The sequence below is a fragment of the Crotalus tigris genome, unplaced genomic scaffold, assembly GCF_016545835.1.
Source record: "Crotalus tigris isolate CLP2741 ecotype Arizona unplaced genomic scaffold, ASM1654583v1 scf7180000017571.3126492, whole genome shotgun sequence".
Taxonomy (NCBI): Eukaryota; Metazoa; Chordata; class Lepidosauria; order Squamata; family Viperidae; genus Crotalus; species Crotalus tigris.
Genome location: NW_024096482.1, coordinates 1,056,542 through 1,076,417, shown reverse-complemented (window position 1 = coordinate 1,076,417; position 19,876 = coordinate 1,056,542). Strand labels below are relative to the sequence as shown.

Here is a 19,876-nt window from a genome sequence, read left to right as displayed (position 1 = left end):
GGTAGGTGGATAGATGGATAGACAAAAGACAGAGTTCGAATGCATTTATATACATATGCACATTTTTGTTAGCTAATGGACAATTGGAACACCAGTTTCCCAAACAATATTTAAAAACCTGCTTTTTAAAAAAATTGCTTTACAAAAGAAAAAAAACCTTATACAAAATAGCACTTGATGTAGTAGTCACATTGTATCCTAGTGTAAATTTATATTAAAGCTGTAATATCTTGCTGTGCACTGATAATCTATTTTTTAAAACTCTACAATACTACGGATATGTCCACTCTTCATTCTGAATTCTGCTATTCTACTTAAAGCTAGGGTTGCTCACATATCCATCCCATGCTTTCACAGAAATGGCTTCCAAATTAAATATGCCTAGAACTACAACCTGCTGAAATTTAAAGAATAATTAATTTCAGGTTCATAGTCAGGTAATAAAAGAATGTAATCTCTCAATGGAATGAAGTCATGATAATAATAGAACCTAGGAATCGCCTGCATTTTAGGACAACAGCTAAAAGTACTTACTTTATCCAAAGTCATATCTGGAAGTTCATCTGCAAGTTCGCTTGGGGAACTATCTGCGCTGGAACTTGCTAGAACAGGAATTGTAGGTTCATAACCATAGAATGCTAGTAAATCTTCTAATGGCATGCTTCCTTCCTGAGTTGTTGTTTTTTTTAATAAAGAGAAAATAAATTGACATTTGTAGAAGATTATATGGTTTTGCACATATGTTGAGAATAAAGTAATTTAAATAATTAAATAGAAATTATGCTATTGGTAAAAATATTTATTAATACCTCATTGTTTATTGAAACAGATAATCCCCTTAACAATTTGAACTATTAGTTTACAATCTAGCATGCATAATTAACATTGAAATAGAAATAAAGTATTTTCTTAACAAACAAGAGACCCCAACACAGTGCCACAAAGCAACCTATGTTTCATTACATGCAAATTATATAATAATTACATTTATCTTTGGAGCTAATACTTCATTCCAAAAAGAAGTTGCACTAACATTGAGTTCCCTCATTTATATTGATAATGTAAATAGGTTTTCCAGTTATTTTTTAATAGCTGTTCCCAGAAATTATTTATTGGCCTGTAGTGTGTAAATAGTAGTGGTAATGTAATGGTGTAAATAGTTGCCTCAAAAGTTGTAGAATGCAGCATTCTCAAATGATGTTTAAGAACAAACCTCTAGATGCGTTCTTTCTAGGAAAAGAAGTCTTACCTTTTCTAAGTCTTCAATCTCAGAACTGAAATTTTTTCCTTCATCCATCATTTCTTCCTCTTCCAGAGTTCTTTCATCATCATAATCATGTACCAACATTTCAGCTGTAGGGTCAAAGTCATGATCCTCAGAAGACAGAGAGCCAACTAAAAAAAAGACAATGTGAATTTCTTTAGCAAATGGTACTAATATCTTAAATGTTATATTACCAAAATTCAAGAATTAAATGCCCCAAACATGCATGTATCAACCATGGCATGGATTTTAAGTACAGCTGTACATTCTGCAGAGTAAATCAAAGCAAATATTAGACTGATGCTTATTTTAAAACAATTCTATATTAGTAGTGAAGGGACTTCCCTGGAGCAAACACATTCAATTGACACAATAGAATAATTTTATTATAGCTTTTGTCAAAAGCACTAAAATTGAAATAATCATATTTCCACTTATACTGCACTAGTATTAGCTACACCAGTCCTAACTCCACTGTAGCTATGCAATGCAGCTATAATTTTCCTAGCTACTTGATTTTGATTTCATGAATTACTGAATATGCTGAAACTGAAATAAGCACAATAGTTTGTATGTGGAAGCTTATAGAATCTGTATCAGGAAAATAGCGCTATTTCAGAATGTTAAAAAATAGCCAACTTATCTGAATTTTTGGAGGAAGTACTAAAATTATCTAAAAACGTTAGAACTGATTTCCACTGTGTTTACAGAACCAGTTCAGTGCAAAACACTATTCTTTAGATCTTGAAGTGCTAGGAATTCTGGAAGATATTGCCCCAATGGCTTCAGGATATCCCTTTGGGAAGGTGGTTATACAGTGCTGTTTTGCAGACTTAGGAAAAGATATTTGATAATGAATGGCCATTTTTAAATCATAAATATGGGCAGGTGGAAACACCTAGCTGATTATGACAATAATAAGCCTGGTTTATACTTGGATGGGAGACCACCAAGAAAGCTCAAGGCTGTAAGCTAGATAGGAAGGTTGAAAATTGAAAATTATCAGGTAAGAAGCCAATAGCAACCAAATTCTATCCTGTTGCCAAGAGTGTAGCATGGATGTCAAACTCAACTCAGGTGAATATGATTTTTCTTTTTAATAATTGTAAATTAACCAAATGCCTTCAAATTGTACATTTCCTATTAAAGAAAAGTATTTGCACTTGTACATAAAAGATGTATGACATAAATTCAATTTCCTGAAACTGTCAAAAGTAACCATGTCTAAACAAGCTGTAATTTTCAGTAATGTACATAAAATATAAAACAGCTTATTTTAAAATTGATGCAATCAATAATGCTTAACTTCAGCTGATTTTGCTCATTTTTTTAATTAAATGATTCTTAGAATAAATATTGATCTTAAATAAATTTTATACTGTACTAATGTAAGATGAAAAATCTTAAGTAACAATACATTTGGATCATGATTATGAAGTTAATACAAACCTGTGTCCACCTTTATCAGAGTAAGCCATAATGATTTAATGGAACTTACTCCTAAAAATGTGCATAAAGTATTACAGCTGTACAGATAAATTTCAAAGGGATGGGAGTAAACTGGGGTATCATGTGCCACTTCCTCAGTCTGCTAGATGGATGATAACAAGGCAACCCTCAGGCATATGTAGCTGATGGGCCTGATCTACGGAGCTATTTTGGGAAATAAAAAAGCTTTGGATTCAGAGAATCCAAGACTGATTTTAGACAAATGGCCAACATTTGGAACACAGCAACAGATCTATCACATTGTTTTTGTAGGCATACCAAGGGCTGTGCTTACTGTCGTGAGCCATCATGGGGACCTTATCAGTCCAATCAGGTGGATTTACTTCTGAAAAACATGGTGATCAAGTTAAAAAAACTGGATATTTTCAACTCATTTCCCATAAAGTCCTACTGAATTGTGGTGAACTTATTTCCAAGTAAACACACATAGTATGCTAAGCAAGTGGAGGGAATGCTACCCATCCAAACTTGCGCCAGACATCAGATTTCTAGTGTACCACTGCACTGTAATTTCATTAGAGAGAAGTTTTAACAATTCTTCTAAAAAATGTATTTGAAGTGCCTTTGAAATTGTTTTATATTTACATATACATGTATTATTAAATGTGTATATTTAATGAAGAATACCTTGATAGCATAGTCCTACTCTTGTCTACTCAGAATTTATCCTGAATTCAAAGGGGCTAATTCCAAAATTATACCCAGAAAGATTAAGTCAAATTAGTTAATATTTTAAAATATAATGTACTGTCTAACAAGTTGATCAAAGACATGTTATAAGACTGTTCATACATTTATTGTATATGTAAAATATCTGATATATTTTTAATTTTGATTTTATTATAAGACAAATAAATTACACTTTAATTTCACTGACAAAAGTAACTTTGCTTCTATTTCCATTCTATTTAATTTATTAACATCCTATAAAGAAAGAAATTAACATTATTTTTTAAAACTAAAGAAGCATTTAGATCAATGCTTCACAATGCAACTCTCCTGAATATGTATAGGTACACCACACAGCTTATTCTACCCAGGGATTTTGGGTCCCATTATTGTCGATGAAAGTTACTTTCAAATACGTTTACATTTGCTTTTTTTTTTTTCCTTTGAAGGAACAACATCTATTAGCTAAGCATCAACCCTGCAACTTTACTCCAAAGAGTTGACAGAACTCTTTGGAAGAGGATTGGGGAGGTATATAAAGTTGAAGGACACACACAAAAAATTGGCAAATTTCCACTAAGTGAACCAAAAGCATCTAGTCTAATCTCATTCCCTACTTTTATTATATTATTTTTCTTTGTACAAATAAAATAGTGCATTGTTACAAGATCTAAAGCCCACATTAACAACTTTATAGTAAATCCAATTTACTTCTGCAAATATGGTAATAAGACTGTGATTTTTAACTCATGTTGCAAAATCAAAGTAATGAAAATGGTTTACTTCCAAGTAAGTATGCTTCATATCATGCTTAATAAAGGAGCAGGAGGTCTGCAGATCGCTGAAGCAACAGACAATTTTATCCAACAATATTTTAAATTGAAGCTTCTTGCATATTCAAACATTCCAATAAATGTTTGGAAAATCAAACAGAACAATTTGAAACTGATCACAAGAATTTCTATAGGGCAAAATGCCTCTGCAAAGAGCTTCATACTTTCAATAAGAACCAAACAGTGGTTTTAGGATAAAACAACTGAGCATCACCTACAGACAATGAAGGCGGAAGTAATCATTTTAACATAATCAAGAAAACACACAAAACATCTTTGATAGATGTGCCTGTACCCTGGCCCTCAGCCGTACCCAAAAGCTTCCCACTGCCGGAATCACAGAAGAAGGAACTGAACAGGACAAACCTGGGCTTGAACTCCCAAAGGAAGCCTGGAACAAGCAATGGGAGAGGGAGGAAAAAACAGGTTACAAATAAGCTGGCCAGAGAGACTTGGAAAAAGTGGTCTTATAAAAGGAAAATGTTAAGGCAACCCCTAATTACTCAATCTGTCTCTCACACACACACTTCCCCATCTTTTTTTCCCTTTCTCCCTCCAACTTCTTTCTTTTCCCTTCTTCGGCTATTAGCATCCCTTCATTGCTTTCCCCCACCACCAACCCCCCAGCCCCACCGGTCCTCTCCTCTGGTCCCTCTTCTAGGCTCCCCTTTCCTCCGCCCGAGTTGCCTCTCTTTCTCCAACCTTCCTCTTTTTCAACTCCTCCGCCTCGTCCCCAACGCGAGACCCGGGCCTTGACAACAGTTCCATCCCGGCCGGGCCCGCCCGAGAGGTGACAGGGGCAGCTTAAAAAGGAGCGACCAAAAGATGCGGGCTGCCCGTCGGAGAATCTCACCGCTCCGTCGCCTCTTTCGTCTCCCTCCTCATCTCACCCCAGCCAACCCATCTCCATCCCGGATTCCGACCACCGCGGAACCCGAGAAAGGAGACCTCTCCGCTCCCGGGACTGTGGGTGGAGACCGGCAGAGCGCTCAGCAGACAGCTACAGGCAGACGGACCGACGGACGGACTGAGGCAGCCGCGGCCTAGTCGCGCAGGCTGTGCTTCTCCGCTGCAAGTAGCTTGCGCAGCCCCCAGCCGCCCCCCGAGGCCTCCTTGCTGGGGCTCCGACCATCGGGAGGGAGTTATGGGGGTGTCGGAGCGGCCTGAAGGGGCCGCCCCACCGCGGAATTCGCCCAGGAACCGGCCGGACCCCAGCGCCCCTACCCACTTTCCCCGCTCACCTCCGCCATATTGGGAGCGCTCCGGCTGAGCAGCAGCGATGCGCCAAATGCCCGGATGGGGCCGCTAAGCCAATGGCAGCCAGGCCGGGACTGGGGCTACCGCCGGGGTGGGGAAGGAGCGGGGAAGAAAGTGGCCTCCCTGCCTCGCCGGGCGGCGGGCTGAGGCGGAGAAAGGGACGCCGCTCCTCCGTCCATCCTCTCGGAGACTTTGCCTACGCTGCAGCCTCGAAGGAACGCCGGCAAGAAGAGAAGGGAAGGGGCAGGTAAACAGGCACTCCCTACTCGCAGCCTGGCCACGGGGACGAACCCCTCGCCTCATTCGCGAAGTTTGATGGGACTTCTCCTACGCCCCGGGATAAAAGAACCACGGCAGCCGGGAAGACAGCGGAACATGGGGGGGGGGGAATCCCCAAGGGACTAGTCCACCTGGTCGGGCCGGTACGGTAGTTCGTGCACCGCGCTGAAACGCCTAACCGTGATTTGCTAAATAATAGCACTCAGTAGCTGCAGTAATAGAGTTGGAAGGAGCCATTTAGGCCGTCGCCTCTAGCCTCCTGGCCACTATGGGGCTCCCCATTACAGGTCCCCGACAGATGCCTGTCTCTAGTTGAGGCGAAGATCCCCGGGAAACTGTTCTTCTACTCCAGTATTTTCCAAGCATCTCCCGAGCCTACCAGCAGCGTTCATCCATCCAAGCGTGCTACTAAACAAATCACACCGTGGCCGAGGATGATGCAAGATGCTCAGCCATTAATTCCTGGCTACAGACTTAAAAAAAGAGAGGGTTTGGCCACAGGTATCTCTGGCCTCATCAGTTTACAAGTTTTTAAAAGTTAATTTCCAGCTATATTGTACAATTGCTTCACTGATGGGTGTTTACCAGAAAAGTAAACACTTAGAACTCATTTTGTATTTTTCCCCTCCATATTTTCTTCCCACAAAAAATAATTAAGAATAGAATGAATGCATACAATATATTCTGATAGATTGGGTTACTTGGCAGGCACCAATGGAAGTAGTGAGAAATATTACAAATAAATTGTTCTGTATGTACAGTATATGCTTCCAAACAACTTTGAGCAAATAAGAATTGAGATAGGGATTGCTGGTAAAAAACTGTTTAAATACATAATAAAAGTGTTATCCAGAAATATCTGAAATTCTGCTGCGTTAAGCAATACTTGCTGCCAAATAATGTAGTTATGTTATAGCAAGATGTATAAATTATTTTCAAATAAATATGCAAAAGACAGCGGGCTTATTTTCATATTCAACATACTTCATTTTCTCATATGAAATATATGCATACATACATACCCATCACACTACTTCATTTCAGGGTAAGCAACATATATACAGTGTAGGAAGAGTATGAAAAGGAACGAAAATGTAGCTAATACTCCTTTACACAAACACCATTCATTGTATTTCTCCATACTTTTCAATACTTGCAAGTTATCATTGCTTTAACCTCATTCGTATATTGTTTCATACATTGCTTTTTGTTTTTTACACTTCAAATCTCCTGAGTTTTTTTGTACCTTTGAGTCAGTATTGACTCCTGGTATAAATCCTGAGACTACTCCTTTCAGTTTTCTTGGCAAGAAGTGATTTGCCATTGCCTCCTTCTAGGCTAGGGCTAAGAGAGAGTGCCTGGCTCAAGAAGATTTGTGGCCTTAATTTCCACATCATACTCTCTCAAAGCTCTTTCTCTTTTAAGGATTTCATCAAATCCATCAAAGGATCACTTTCTCACTATTCTTAACTCATTTACTGTTCCTCCATGTATTTGTTCTACACTTCAGTCCTCATTCATTCTCTCTGTAGTACCATACCACTTCAGTGTACTTCTTTCATACTGGTCATTCACATCCTTCTGTACTAATCCACATTCAACTCAGAGCACTTAGTCCAGTGATGGCGTACCTTTTAGAGACCGAGTGCCCAAATTGCAACCCAAAACCCACTTATGCATCGTCAGGTGCCGGGTGGGTGTGGCCCATTGGCTGGGCATGGCTGTGGTGGTAATGGCAGACTGGGTGGGACTAAAAAGTTTAATCAATCAATTCCAACTATGCAAGATTTTTTTTTCCCACGAGAAGTTGAAACTGATTGATTGAACTTTTTTTTTTTTTTTGCACACAGCGTTGGAAGCCTAAAGCAAAAAGGTTTTATAAAACCCAGCTGAAGGCCTAGGACTGGGGCGACGGCGCGCGTGCCCACAGAGAGGGCTCTGAGTGTCACCTCTGGCACCCGTGCCATAGGTTCGCCACCACTGAATTAGTCATTTTTGACCCTTCCCTTTTTGTTTGCCTACTTAGATTTAAGTATCCTATTTCCACTGAAATCAATGGATTATTATGATTCTCTTAACATAGCTATCTCATTTCCATTTAACAATTGATTGAAGCCTACTCTTATATGAAGGTATTTTTGCTTCTTTCAACAAATATTCCTTCCAACAGGCCACATATTAACTACTATCATTCTTCCAGAATTTACACATTCAATGCTTCTTCTTCCATTTTCTATTTTTTGTCAATATTTTCCCAAGATACATGAATTCATCTACTTGTTCTAGTTGTTTCACCATTTATATATAACTTGTAATAATGCTATTTTCCCTGTCACACACATTTTGACAGTCACTTTCAGATCCTATTCCTTGTTGTATCATACATTTCCTCTAATATTTACTGCAAGTCTTTCAAGTTCTCAGTCAACAATTCAGCATTATCTGTTCACAAAAGCATATGTGTATACCTGTTCTCAACCAATACACTAACAAATATTCCTTATACATTTATCCATTACTGTGTTAAGCAACCAAAGGGACATCACATATCCTTGTAGTCCTGCTCACTGAGTATTCTATTTATTCCCCTACTTTTTTATTTCCACCATAGAGTATGTTAAGTATTTTTATTCTTACCACAAAAATTGAGGAAGAAAAGACAGAATAGCTGCATAATGTATTTTCACAGGTACTCCTAAAACCCCCAGTCTAGAAGTGCCAATGGAAGAATGGTGGGAAATTATAGATTTTGGATCTCTAAAATAAACCTATTTAACTTATGAAACAGAATACAATGCAATTGTGTATGTAAACAATTTTGAACAATTTATTTTGTTATTTTATTAAATTTTTATGTTGCCCATCTCCCCTGTAAGGTGACAATTAAAGCACTAGCTAATTAGAAGGCAAGTTAGTATTGCTCCCAGACAAATGACTTTCCCTATGCAGTATTCGAAATCATCAGATAATTTGGAAGCCTCTTTAAAATCTTTATTCAATCTTGAGTACTTCACTGAGATCCTACTTTGGTTAGAGTACAGAATGATACAATATAGCCATTCAGCTCAGAATTCACCTGAATCCAATGCACTCTTCAAATTCCAAAACTAACTTTATGAAGCATGAAAATCTTGACTTCATAGTTTATCCAGTAATGTCACTGGAGCAAAATAATGCAGATCGTAGGTATATAGATAGTTGCGTACAAAATTTTAGGCACCGTTTCAAATTTATATGTTTTAATGAATCTGTAAGTAAATGGAAGCAGACACATCTACATAGTGTAAAGCTATTTATACTTAGCATATTTCTATAAATGTGAATACTTGTTTACTCTTTATGAAGCAGTTGTTCACAGATTCAAAATTAGAAAACTGAATATGGCAGGTACATATCTTTCACTTTTTTAACTCTTCCCTTGACAGAAATAACATCTTCCAAGTGTTTCCTGCTCCTGGTGATCAAGTCTTTCTATTCCTATATTTAGATTTTCTTCCTCTCTTCTGGCTCAAATATATTAAGCCTTTTCCCTTACTACATTTTTATTTATTAATTAATCACATAGATTGCCTATCTCACGAGAGGACTTTTGAGATCTCTCCATAGATTTTTTTCTAATATTCTAGTCTGGAAACTGCAAAGGCTATAATGTACCAAAACCCATTGTTTTTCTTTCCTGTAATTCATGGTTGATTTGTAGAGATTTCAAGTGTTGTTGAAATGTCTGCATTTTTTCAGCTCCAGTTTATTCACCGAATATAGAAATTAGCTTTTAGGATATGCTGATGTTTAATTGAATCCATTCTTCCTACCACTTGTATAATATTCCCTGTGCTGCCATACAACCCCAAAGAATAACAGAGCCACTCTGGTGCTTGGTGGTTGGCAAGATTTTCTTTTCTTCAAATGCTTCACTTCCCCCCCCCCCCAATGTTTCACCTTTTTTCTCCAAATGTATGTGATTGTGCCTATCTCTATTAACTTATCAGTCACAATCAAGCACTTTGTTCCAAACATTTCAGTTTTCTATTGCATACTCAGTGAATTATGTGATAAAATGGAAAGAAAGGTTTCCTTCTGAGAACCATTCAGTGCAAATCATTGTAGAAACATTGCTGTGCTGTAGATTTGCAGAAAACTACTCCAGTATCAGTTAAGTTTAGCAGTGATTTGTGAGTTGTTTTGCCAAACTGACCAGTTTTAGGCAGTTGTACCAGAGATTTTTTTTCCCTTAGTCTTTCAGATTTTGTCTTATTTTGACAATTCCATTTACCTTCCATTTTTTACTATGTTTTTCACAATAGAAATTGCTAGTTGAAATTGTTTATGCATTTTAAAGAGTTTCCTTGCTAAAAGGCTAAAAAGATTATTTAGCCAATAAACCTGCAAATAACAGAAATGAATATCATTTCATACTCAATGAGTAGCCAAGAGAGGAGACAGCCAGATTTGGCCTCTTTGCCAAGGAGATACTTGGATGCTTTCCAGGGAAGGTGTAGCTACTTAAGAATAATAAAATCATAATGGAATAATTACTTTCAATCAAGAAAAGGGAAAGAAGGAGGAGTTGGTAAATTGCTATTGCCCATCAGGTTAATAGATGGATGGCAGACCAAGCCTGCTAACAGGCCACCTCAAAACATTTTCATCCATCTTGGTAAGATATACTTTGCTTCTGAGTAAATAATAGTCATTATCTTTAAATGTGTATATACATATATATTAGCATAAACAAATTCAGTATATGGAGTCCATTTGTTTATATATACATCTATTTCAATCATAAATGTATTTAAATCTGAGAAAGATTATAATTCATTTTCTCCATAGGGACGGAAGCAGATATTATCAGCCTGGGATCCATAAGGTACAGCTGTAAGGAAAAACTTCTGATCCTTCCAAGTTTGTTCTCTGTCCATTACACATTCTAAGTTTCAAACCTTAGAATACAGCAGTTATCTAATTCCTTTGCATTCCACTTTAATGGACCCTAAACAATTTCATTTTATGTAGGTGGCAATTATTTTGAGATTTAAGAAGGGAGTTAACTTCCTATTTCTTGAGCAATGAGCTCCTGGTTCATGTAATAAACATTTGTAGAAAAGCCAATTATTCAGAATACTGACCAATATAAAAAAACGAAAGACAGAGAAATATTGAGTTTGTGTGTTCCAACTCAATCCTTTCCATTAAAGATTATCTCTCTCTTTCCTACCCAATAAGGGAGCAACAGTTAGCTGCCTTGATTGAGCTGAATTATTTAGGCAAATTGGGGTTTATTAGTACTTGGATCAGAATTCCCACTTCTACCCTAGACTAAAAAGTGAAAAGAAATCCCAGACTAATACACTGTTTCCATATTTTCAGAAAACAACATAAATACATTAATCAGGTTACTAGTATTAGCATTAACTCAAAGGAGACTGTACTGTTTAAACCAGGCATGTCAAACTCACGACGTCGCACAATGTATCGGGCCGGTTTTGCCATTGCCGGCAATGGGGTGGGCGCAGCTTCAACGTGACACGTCCGGCCCATGGGCTGGCAGTTTGACACACCTGGTTTAAACCCTCTTCTGAATTCAGGAATTAATGCAATTTAACATAGCTAAAAAAATATTTTTCTTTTTACTTCTAAGAGCTCTCATTAGTAACAGATCTCCATTTCCAAACATCTGTGGCTTCTATGATGGATACTATAAATATTATTTCAAACTGTCCAGTAGAACCAGTAACCTCACAAACAGTCATTATTAACCTCTCTATCCATATTGGGTTTAATTTTTGATTACCATGGGATTGATAGAATTAAAAGGCCCTTTTAAAACATGACAATAACACTTTTTAAAATTAGAATACATACAAGTATGCATGTGAGTTAAGAAGGAGGAGGGTGGAGGAGGAAAGTAGCTGAGCCCCTGCTGATTGGACCTCCATTGCATTTAAACTGCCCAGAGGTTGTTGGGAAGAGCTACAATCTGTGAGTTAAGAAGGAGGAGAGTAGAGGAGGAAAGTAGAAGCCCACACGCCTAACGGCGTGCGAATCATATAATTAAAAATAAAAACCAGCAGCGGTACATTCAGGGCAAGTGCATCTGAGATTCCTTTCATCTCAGAATGTCTGGCTTAGTTCAGTGCAACTCTTGTTTTGCAGCTGTCTTTCGCAATATTCTCTTCAAACTTGGAAATTGTTCTATCTGTAAACAAATCACTATCTACAAGGACAGATTATTTATCTAGGGTCTGTAATCTGTGCTCTTCAGGCAGAACCTAGGTGCCCAGTTCAGCCCTTCTACTCTTGAGCCTCCACACTATCAGCCCCCTCTACTACAAAGATCCTGCAGGAGAAGGGCAGCGTGGACAACTGTGGGATCTGGCAGAGTGAGAGCTGTGAACCATAAACAAAGCTTTTGCTTTGTCCCTACATAACAGATACAGTGCCCTTGCTGACCTTAATAGGGACATTAAGGAGACAGGTCAAGATAGTTGTGATGATAACTCAAATAAGCAGGGGATCATGGTCCGAGATGAAGAATTTTTTTTTGACAGGGAGAAGTGCGAATTAGGTATTGCATATCAGTCATGCAAGAAGAGAAAGGCATCCAAAAAGAAAAGCCACCTTCTGGTTGGTGATTCAATTATAAGGAATGTAAATTTAGGAAAGGACACAGAGGTTTCGAAAGAGGTCAGATGTCTTCCAGGTGCTACTGCCAGTAGGGACAAGAAGCGTATTTTTAAAATAGTTAAGAATGCCAGCAAGGACTGTGATATGGATGCTAGTGCACATCTTGGCATTAACAATCTATCCCAAAAAGATGCACTCTCTCTGCAGAATGATTTCCAGAGCTTGGGGCAGGAACTTAACAGGATAGGCTGTAGGTTTACATTTTCAGAGGTTTTACCAGTGTATAAGGAGCAAAATGGAAAAGGCCAGCATATAGCAGAATTCAATATATGGCTAAAGGAGTGGTGTAAAGGGGAAGGCTTTGGTTATATAAGTGACAATGTCTGTAGCTGGTCCAATGAAAAAAAGTACAAAAGAGATGATCTGCATCCATCCAAGAAAGGGACTGAGTTACTTGGCAATAAATTCACAGATTTTCTGGAGGAATATTTAAATTAAACAATGGAGACAGTGATTTAATTGATATAGAACATCCCTGTCCCCAGCAATCTAAAAATTATAGGGTTATCAGTGCATGTAACGTATCAACCTTGCTGTGAAGCAAAATCAAGTTTTTAATAGCGAGTGCCACACAAAGTGCACTAACCAAACAGGTGGTAAGAAAATACGGGAAATCAGGCACCACACAGGTTATGTAGAAAGTAAACACAGGGTATGAACAGTAAATAGGGTGAACTAGAAATTCAGGTAAATGAGGGCAGATATGATATTGTTGCCATCAGAAACATGGTGAGATGAAACCCACAAATGGAACACACAGCTAGAGGGATTTAAATTATTTAAAAGAAACAGACCAAACAAAAGAGGAGGTGGAGTTGCTCTCTATATAAGAAATAACTACATCTCTACAGAAATAGAGCACAACAATGATGAAAACTGTCTTGAATGCAAAGGGAGAAAAATGACATTGCCATAGGTGTATACTATAGACCACCCAACAAACAGAAGAAATAGATGAACCTTTTGCTAGTCAGGTAACTAAGGTATGTAGGAAGCACATCACAATAGTAATGGGGGGCTTTAATTACCCTGATATCAACTGGGAGACAAACTCTGCACCAAGTGGAAGATAAAACAGATTCCTGACAAACCTAGCAGACAAAAAGTCTCCCAAAAACTAGAGAAGGGAACTAGGGGATTAGCCATATTGGATCTAATTCTCACTAACAGACATGAAATGATAGAAGGTGTTGAAGCCACAGGAACTTTGGGTAGAAGTGATCATGCAATATTGGAATTCAACATTATAGAAGCACAAGCAATGGAACGTAGTCAAACTAGAGTCTTGAACTTCAAGAGAGCTAATTTCAATAAACTTAGAGGACTTGGGAAGGATTCCATGGATGAGAATCCTCAAGGGGAAAACAACTCACGAAGCTTGGGAAATTTTGAAAAGTGAGATAATAAAAGCCCAGTCTAACATGATACCAACAAAGAAAAACAATAACAGCTCTCAAAAGAAACCAGCATGGCTGCATAAAGAACTCTCTGATAAATTGAAAGATAAAAAGGAAAAGTATAAAAAGAGGAGCACATAACTAAGGCAGAATATCAGCAAATAGCCCAAGCCTGCAAAGATGAAGTGAGGAAAGCTAAGGCTCAAAATGAATTAAGACTTGCGACCAAAGTCAAAAATAACAAAAAAAGCTTCTTTCAACATGTAAAAAACAAGAAAAAAGTTAAGGAAATGATTGGTCCACTAGTGGGGGAAAGTGGCAAGAAGGTGACAAGCAACAGAAAAAGCAGAAATATTTAACTCATTTTTTATATCTGTCTTTACACAAAGGTAAAAAACAGTCCAACCTATCAAAAACAGTACCATAAAAAATAGATTAGAAACACAAGTTAAGATAGGCAAGAAAATGGTAAGTGAGCACCTGTCCAGCCTAGACGAGTTCAAATCACCAGAACCAGATGGATTACATCCCAAGGTTCTCAAGGAACTGGCAGATGTGATCTCAGAACTACTGAACTATATTTTTCAAAGATACTTGGGAACTACCAGAGGACTGGAAAAGAGCTGATATAGTTCTCATCTTCAAAAATGGGGAAAAAATAGATCCAGGAAAATACAGACCTATCAGCCTGACCTCAATACTTGGGATGATTCTGGAAAAGATAATCAAATAACGAATCAACAAACACCTAGAGGCAAACACAGTCATTACTAAAAGCCAACATGGGTTTGTCAAAAACAGATCATGCCAGACAAATCTTATTGCATTCTTTGACCAAGTGACAAAATTAGTGGACCAGAGGAATGCTATGGATATAATTTACTTGGACTTCAGTAAGGCATTTGATAAAGTAGATCACAACCTACTACTTGATAAAATAGAAAAATGTGGGTTACACAGCATCACCACCAGATGGATCCATAGCTGGTTGACCGGCTGTACTCAGCGTGTAGTCCTCAATGTAACTGCATCTACATGGAGGGAAGTGTGTAGTGGGATGCCCCAGAGCTCTGTTCTAGGCCCAGTGCTCTTCAACATCTTCATCAACAATTTGGATGAAGGGATACTGTAGATGGGGAACTCGTCAAATTTGCAGGCAACACCAAGCTGGCAGGAATAGCCAAGACTCCAGAAGACAGGCTTAGGATACAGGAGGATCTGGATAGACTTGAACACTGGGCGCTATCTAACAAAATGAAATTCAATGGTGAAAAAAGTAAGGTTCTATATTTAGGCAAGAAAAACCAAATGTACAGGTATAGTATAGGGGGGGACCTTGCTCAATAGTAGTAATTGTGAGAGGGATCTTGGAGTCCTAGTGGACAATCACTTAAATATGAGCCAGCTGTGTGCTGCAGCTGCCAAAAAAGCCAACACAGTGCTAGGCTGCATTAACAGAGGGAATTAATTAATTAATACCACTTTACAATGCCTTGGTAAGGCCACACTTGGAATACTGCATCCAGTTTTCATCACCACGATGTAAAAAAGATGTTGAGACTCTAGAAAGAGTACAGAGAAGAGCAACAAAGATGATTAGGGGACTGGAGGCTAAAACATATAAGAATTGGGTATCTCTTTAATGAAGAAAAGGATGAGGGGGGGACATGAATAGCAGTGTTCCAATATCTCCAGGTTTCCCACAAAGAGGGAGTCAAGCTATTCTCCAAAGCACCTGAAGGTAGGACAAGAAGCAACGGATGGAAACTAACCAAGCAGAGAAGCAACCTAGAACTAAGGAGAAACTTCCTGACAGTTAAAACAATTAACCAGTGGAACAACCTGTCTCCAGATGCGGTGAATGCTCCAATACTGGAAGTTTTTAAGAAGAGACTGGACCGCCATTTGTCTGAAATGGTATAGGGCAGTGGTTCTCAACTTTCCTAATGCCGCAACCCTTTAATACAGTTCCTCATGTTGTGGTGACCCCCAACCCCCCATCCAGCTGGCCGGGGGTTATCAAAAACTTGACCAAAAAAAGAGAGGAAAAAATGGGAAAGTATAGGTAATCCTTGACTTACAACAATTCGCTTAGTGACTGTTTGAAGTTACAACAGCACTGAAAAAGCGAATTATGATCATTTTTCACACTTATGATTGTTGCAGCATCCTCTGGGTCATGTAATTTACATTAAGATACTTGACAACTGATTCATACTTATGACGTTCAGTGTCCCAGGGTCACGTGATCAATGGCCAGGGGGCGTGGCCAGCTGATCACTCAGGTTGCAGAGTGCCTGTGGGGGGGAATCTGTGGGTCTCTGGGATGGGACTGGGGTGGGTGCCTGCCTTCCTTCCCTCTCTTCTCTCCTCTTGTCCCTTCCTTCCTTCTTTTCTTCCTTTCCTTCACCTCCTTCTTAGTCTCTTCCTCTTTCCCTCCCTCTCTCCCATTGTCCCTTCCTTCCTTCTTTCCTTTCTTTCACCTCCCTTAGTCTCTTCCTCCTTCCCTCCCTTTCCCACTGTCCCTTCCTTCTTTCCTTCCTTTCCTTCACCTCCTTCTTAGTCTCTTCCTCCTTCCCTCCCTCTCTCCCCTTGTCCCTTCCTTCCTTCCTTCCTTCCTTTCCTCTTTGTCCCTTCCTTTCTTCCCTCCCTCCCTTCCATTGTTCCTTTCTTCCTTCCCTCTCTCATTGTCCCTTACTTTCCTCCCTCTTCGTCCCTTCCTTCCTCTCCCCCTCCGTGCCCAGGAAGGGACAAGGGAAGGGGGACAGGCTGCCATTGTGGCTGGTGGCTTTGCTGCCGGTGGCCATGATGACATGCCAAACCTGCCTGTGCACAGGCAGAGGCAGAGGAAAGCTCTGCCCAGCTCACTTGCTCAGCTTCGCCGGGCTACAGCTGATTCGCGTTTCTGCTAAATTAGCAAGGGGCATATTTTCCAGCAAAGCTCGAACAAGTTTGCTGGGCAGGAGCGCAGGAGAGCAGCTACAGCTGATCTGCTTCTGGGCTGCTCAGCGGAAGCATGGATCAGCTGTAGAGGCTCGCCCCAATCCTGGACAAGAGGGAAGGAAGGAAGGACGGAAGGGCCAAGGGGAAAGAGGGAGGGAAGGAGGGACAAAGAGAGAGGCAAAGGAAAGGAAGGAAGGGAGGGAGGAAGGGACAATGGGAGAGGGAAGGAAGGAGGAAGAGACCAAGAGGAAGGGAAGGAAAGGAAGTTCCAGCCAGCAGAGGCTTGGCAGCCCGGCTGCCAAGGAACAGAAGAGCGCAAAACCAAGAAGAAGAAGGTGGCGGTTTCCTCCCAAAGGGGGCTCCTTTTCTCCACCCCTTCCCTGGGTTTGTGGGGAATTTCTCATCACCAACGTTGACAGGTGCTCCTTCAAGCCCGCCGCAAGCTTTCTCGCTCCCTTTGCTTCTCCCCCCCCCCCCGCTTTCATGAGGATTGTGGTGCCCTTGATAAGCCGACCATGCTTTGAAGCTTAGGAGAGGAGGAGGAGTCCCTTCCTCCTTCCCTCCCTCTCTCCCTGTCAAGCCCTGGCGGGCTCGACGTGAACGGGCAGGGGAGGACTGACGGGGTGGCAAAGGAGACCGGCAGCCGTCGCCAGACCTCTCGGCTGACAAACACAAGTTCAGGGGTCGCCAGCTGATGGGCGCCGGAGTTGGGTGCTGCAGCGGCCTCGCCTTCGCTGACCTGTGTGCAAGAGAAGAAGTCATTCCGGTTGCTACACAATGAGTCCCTGGGGAGGGCAGGGCCTTGCTCTGCGCCTGCGCTCTTCATGTGCCCCCTGCAGGGCACATTTTGTAGAGTTCGTGCAGACTGCCGCCAAGCAGCATATTTTCCACAAACAAGTGAGGTAGAGCGGAGGGGGGGGGAGGGAGCGCCACTGCGGGGCGGTAGAGAAGGCGGTTGACAAGCCTTGCCTAAGACCATCGGAAATATGTGTTTTCCGATGCTCTTAGGTGACCCCTGTGAAAGGCTCGTGCAACCCCAAAAGGGTCGTGACCCACAGGTTGAGAACCACTGGTATAGGGTTTCCTGCCTGAGCAGGGGGTTGGACTAGATGACCTCCAAGGTCCCTTCCAACTTTATTATTATTATTATTAAGTCAGGGCATAAGCATAACAAAACAGGTACTTGTTCATAGTAAAATTACTAAACTGTTGACATGGGATAGAGAATAGCAACAAGGATTGGGAGCTTGCGATTACTTATTTGACCTAGGTTAAACATTTCAAAATGATTTGAGTGACATGATTTTTGAGTTTTCTACATCTTGGCACATTAAGTTATTTGTCAGCTAACTGAAGTACTATATTACAACATAAGTGTAGGCTGATGTATAAAACTAGTTCGACATTCCAATGCATAATATATGTTTGGATTAGAAAGACTCAGAAACCAGTAGAAAGTAGTGCTTTAAATAAAACAGAAAAGCAGAGGATATATTCCAGATTATGGGAAATAAAGATGCAACATCCAGGAACAGTGAGTCTTAAACTTTCACTTAAAGTGCTGAATGTTTTAATTCCTGGTATTTCTACTCTCACAAGAATGATCAACTATACCAGTGTTTCTCATCTCAGCAATTTTACGCTGCATGGATTTCATCTCCCATAATTTCATTGCATACTGCTTGGAGGATTCTGTGAGTTAAAGTCCACACATCTTAGGAGTTGCAGAAGAAACATGCTGTTGAGAAACATCGGACTATAGTACTAAGTGCTGGATGTTAAATCCCATGTTCCTTTCCACAGGATGACTCTCTTTAGATCAGCAAGGACACCAGAAAAGTGGGCTGTAATGAAAGGCTTCGCACATTGGATTGCAATCCTCTTTACAGGCACCATTTACCAGCCCAGTTTTACTCTCCTTCGTCGCCAATATGGAAGTGAGTGGAAACGTTTCATTCTGTGCAAGATCCTCGAGTCCAAATAGATACAATGAAGGCGCCCCTCCCTTTAAAACACCCCCCAATACACTTTTAAAAGCTGCTGAGTGGAACCTTAGGTTACTACTCTCGCTTTCTAAACTCTTGCTAATTGCTCATCCTCCTTTCCCGGTCCGTGCCCACGACTGACTCCGTCGGGCCCGAACCGAGGGGGAGGCTCGAGACCTGCTTCCGGGGACGGGGGAGAGAAATGAGCGGGGCCCTGGACCTGGCCATTCCGAACCGTAAAGTTTAGAACAGGCCTCTCTCGCCTTCGTTCATCATATATCTTTATGCAGCGCAGCGCATAAAGGGTAATGGGATGCACCCGTTAACAATGGCTTCAAACACTTCTGAGTGGTTGAAGTTTAGGACGGGGCTTCTTTGTTTCCCTTGCACCTTCTGATCCATCAAAAATGGGCGCGCCCTTTCCTGCGTCAGTGATGTTTCCATCAGGCACAGTGTCTCCCTCCGCCCATCTCTAAAGACCCCTTTTCTTCCCCGGCGCCCTAGCCGTTCCGAAACAAGGGGGAGGGGAGCGATCGGTCGGCTCTAAACCCACCCTTGAGTCTCCTTCTACACAGCATTTAATCCTCCTCCCAGGTTTTGCTTGCACTTTCATACTTGGAGAAACTTACGGTCTTTTCCTCGCTTTCTCTTCTGCTTCTCTGCAGCGCCACGGGTTTGCATCCTGGGAAATGAAAGTGAAAGTGCCCTGGCAGCTGGTTGCAAGGAGGAATGTAGGACGCCTGGCAGAACCGAGTAACTTCTGTGGAGGGAGAGAGGGGGTCTTTTAACAGGAAGTTGCGCGCGTTTCTACAAAGAATGTGGTCGACAGTGGGTAGAAAGGTTTTTCTTGGAAAAATGCTTACAAATAAGCGGTTTGCTTTCTGAGTAGAGGTTTTGTTTCCCAGTCGAAAGTTCCCAGTTCCCAAGCGTCAACCAGCTCCGGCCCTGTTTAGTTTTTCACGAGAAGCCGACGTTTGCTTATAACATTCTCCTTTAAAAGACTGGAGGAAATAAACCCCAACAGTAATAAATCTGTGGGCTAATCTGTTCAAAAAC

General features: G+C 40.6%; 1 protein-coding gene across 12 annotated transcripts in view; it reads right to left on the bottom strand.

Annotated features, from left to right (window-relative positions):
* Positions 1 to 19,510, bottom strand: part of MIER3 (MIER family member 3) — a 35,597-nt gene extending 16,087 nt beyond the window's left edge. For 2 of the 12 annotated variants that reach the window (XM_039355334.1, XM_039355341.1), the window contains exons 1-3: positions 19,450 to 19,510; positions 1,250 to 1,395; positions 535 to 669 (exon numbers count right to left, since the gene is read on the bottom strand). In XM_039355334.1, coding sequence (XP_039211268.1) covers positions 535 to 669; positions 1,250 to 1,395; positions 19,450 to 19,501 — 333 coding nt within the window. In that variant the 5' untranslated portion in view covers positions 19,502 to 19,510. The other 10 variants (XM_039355364.1, XM_039355394.1, XM_039355378.1 and 7 more) reach the window with 10 other exon arrangements.
* Between the last annotated feature and the right edge of the window lie 366 nt (positions 19,511 to 19,876).